Here is a 2,500-nt window from a genome sequence, read left to right on the forward strand (position 1 = left end):
TTTCCCCGGGGATGTCTTCTGCTTAGGGTGTGGTGGGTACAAGAGGGGGGAGGGGGAGTGAAGGCATCTGCTCAAAATTATTGTTTAAGAAGAAGAATGAAATCATTCCGAAGAACAAGTTATTGCTCTTACGTACGTACAAAGTGTAATTGTATCAGTCCCCCCAACCCGTTTTCTATGAAGTAAGCTCCGCACGCATTAGACACGTCACCCACCACACTGACGCGGCTAAGCGACTCGTCGCATCACTCCGACCCGCCAACCCAAGCACCTAGTAAAATACGTCGTGCCTGTATTATTTGTTATAATACAAACAAAAATCTTTGTTTTCCTAAACAGTGCTAAAATATAAATACAAGAAAAAAATTATAAATTCATACGAAAAGGAGGTGGGGGGTCGTGGGGTCTGATGGAAGCAGAAGGGAGCGTCATGTTAGATAGTTGGCTGACAGGGATAAAAGGACATATATTCTTTCATAGTTTTCTTCACACCTCGATCATCAATGGTATCACGGAGAGACAGAATAGTAACTGCTGTACCTACAACTATATTTTTGTAAATACAGAAATTGGTTATTTTCGATTGAATTATCAGTTAAGAAGGAAATCCACTGTAAGAATTAAAGCTACTATTATTTTTTGACAAGATGAATATATATAATGCTTTCATTGACGAGCACACTCATCCACCACTGATGTACATCTTATTACAATCATACACGTTGATCTTGCAGCAATGAAACCTGAGCTGCAGGAATGGGTGAAGAGAAACAGCGTCCCCGTGAAGCGAGAGAGCAACTTCACGATCCACGAACTCAGGACGACGACCCGACTCGAAGACACGACCAACAGGGTGCGGGTCCTCGCTGTCGGCCCTGAGAACGACCTGGAGGTGAAGAAGGTGCTTCTGCTGGGAGAGACCGGGAACGGCAAGACCTTCTTCTGCAACGCCTTCGTCAACAGGCTCTTCGGCGTCGGAATAGAGGACAGCATAAGACTTCAGCTCAAGGACCAGATGGACGGAGCCGCCAAGAGCTCGATCCGCAGCCAGACGGAATACACGACCGCGTACGTGATCTACCATCAGAACGGGATGCCGCACCGGTACAATTACATGATCGTCGATACGGCGGGGTTCGGCGACACCGGCGGCCGAGAGCAAGAGGAGGTCAACGAGCGAAATCTCCGGCGTTGCTTAGCCAATCAGACCTGGATCAGGGGTCTGAACAGCGTGGGGATCGTCTGGAAGGGCTCTGAGCACAGGTTGGACGAGAGGAAGCGGGAGATTCTGGGTAAGATGAAGGACCTCCTAGGATTTGACACGAAGCCAATAACTGACATTCTCGTCACGTTCTCAAGCAGCGAGCGTTCAGACGCCCTTGACGTCATGAGGTCGGCTGGTGTCAGCTATGCCGGCGAATTCCTGTTCGACAACATACCTCTGTACAAAAGCTGTCCGCAGAACAGATTGCAGAAGACAAAGCTGGAAATGGAGTGGGAGGTCATGGAGGAGAGCCATAACGCGTTCCTGGAAGCCGTGAACAGGAGGAGATCCGTGGACCTGGAAGTGACAGTGCGTCTGATACGTTCGCGTCTGGAGCTGGAAGGCGCCGGGGCGGAAGTGGAGGCCCTCTGCCAGCAGGAAGACGAGTTTCGCAAGATGCTGCAGGCACACGAGAGGAAGCTGAGTGAGCTCAGAGGCAGGGAGACAGAGGTCGACATGGACGAAATGAGGGCGCTGGAGAACAGCAGTGAAGAACTGGTCTTGGAGAATGGCCAGCACTGCCACTTCTGCACCCTCTGCCACAAGGTGTGTGTGCCTTCGTGCTCGAAAAATCCTGATGATGAACGAATCGGGGAGGTTATTAAGAATGTGACTTTCGGATTATTTGGACTAATAACTTTAGCAACTGGACACGATACATTTTCTTTAACATGCTCAGGATGTGGTCATCATCAAATTGTTCATGAATTTAGAAACAAAATCCTTTTCAAAGATGCCACATACGAGTTCAAATTAAAGCGAGCCAAGAAAGTTCAATATAATAAGGTGAATAAGCAGAAAGACCAAATCAAAGACCTTATGGAAGCCCACAAATTGCAGTTGAGAGAAGTAGCGACACAGAAGGAAAGGATGCTTCATAAATGCAACAAGCTTAAAGAGAGGATCAGTCATCTGAAAACTGGAAACTAAGAATACGATGTTTATAAGTTGAAGATAACTATTGAGTAGTATCTATAATTTATGGCTATTAGTTGTTATGTTGCAAACAAGTTCATGAAACTTAGTTGACTCTAATGGAAAGAGTCAGCGGATGAATGATGACGCCATGCAACAAATCTTTATTCGTAACTACCAGACGGAAACTACTTTACTGAAAACAATATTGGAAAGTGAACCACAAACATATGGAACATGTATAATCGATAAATAACATTTCCTTGAGTCATAATCTAAAGTAATTATTAACATCCAGCTTCTACTAAATTTTATAAACTT

At 45.8% G+C, this 2,500-nt stretch overlaps 1 protein-coding gene across 3 annotated transcripts in view; it reads left to right on the top strand.

Annotated features, from left to right (window-relative positions):
- The window catches only part of LOC122258616 (uncharacterized), a 4,707-nt gene that overhangs the window by 2,109 nt on the left and 98 nt on the right, over positions 1–2,500 (top strand). For all 3 annotated transcript variants that reach the window (XM_043024647.2, XM_086534095.1, XM_086534093.1), the window contains one exon: positions 735–2,500. This exon is cut by the window's right edge and continues 98 nt beyond it. In XM_043024647.2, coding sequence (XP_042880581.2) covers positions 737–2,194 — 1,458 coding nt within the window. In that variant the 5' untranslated portion in view covers positions 735–736 and the 3' untranslated portion in view covers positions 2,195–2,500. The remainder of the gene's footprint in view (positions 1–734) is intronic.

Source organism: Penaeus japonicus, unplaced genomic scaffold (genome assembly GCF_977035675.1).
Source record: "Penaeus japonicus unplaced genomic scaffold, GWHDUDI00000001_assembly GWHDUDI00000040, whole genome shotgun sequence".
In the NCBI taxonomy this organism is placed as follows: Eukaryota; Metazoa; Arthropoda; class Malacostraca; order Decapoda; family Penaeidae; genus Penaeus; species Penaeus japonicus.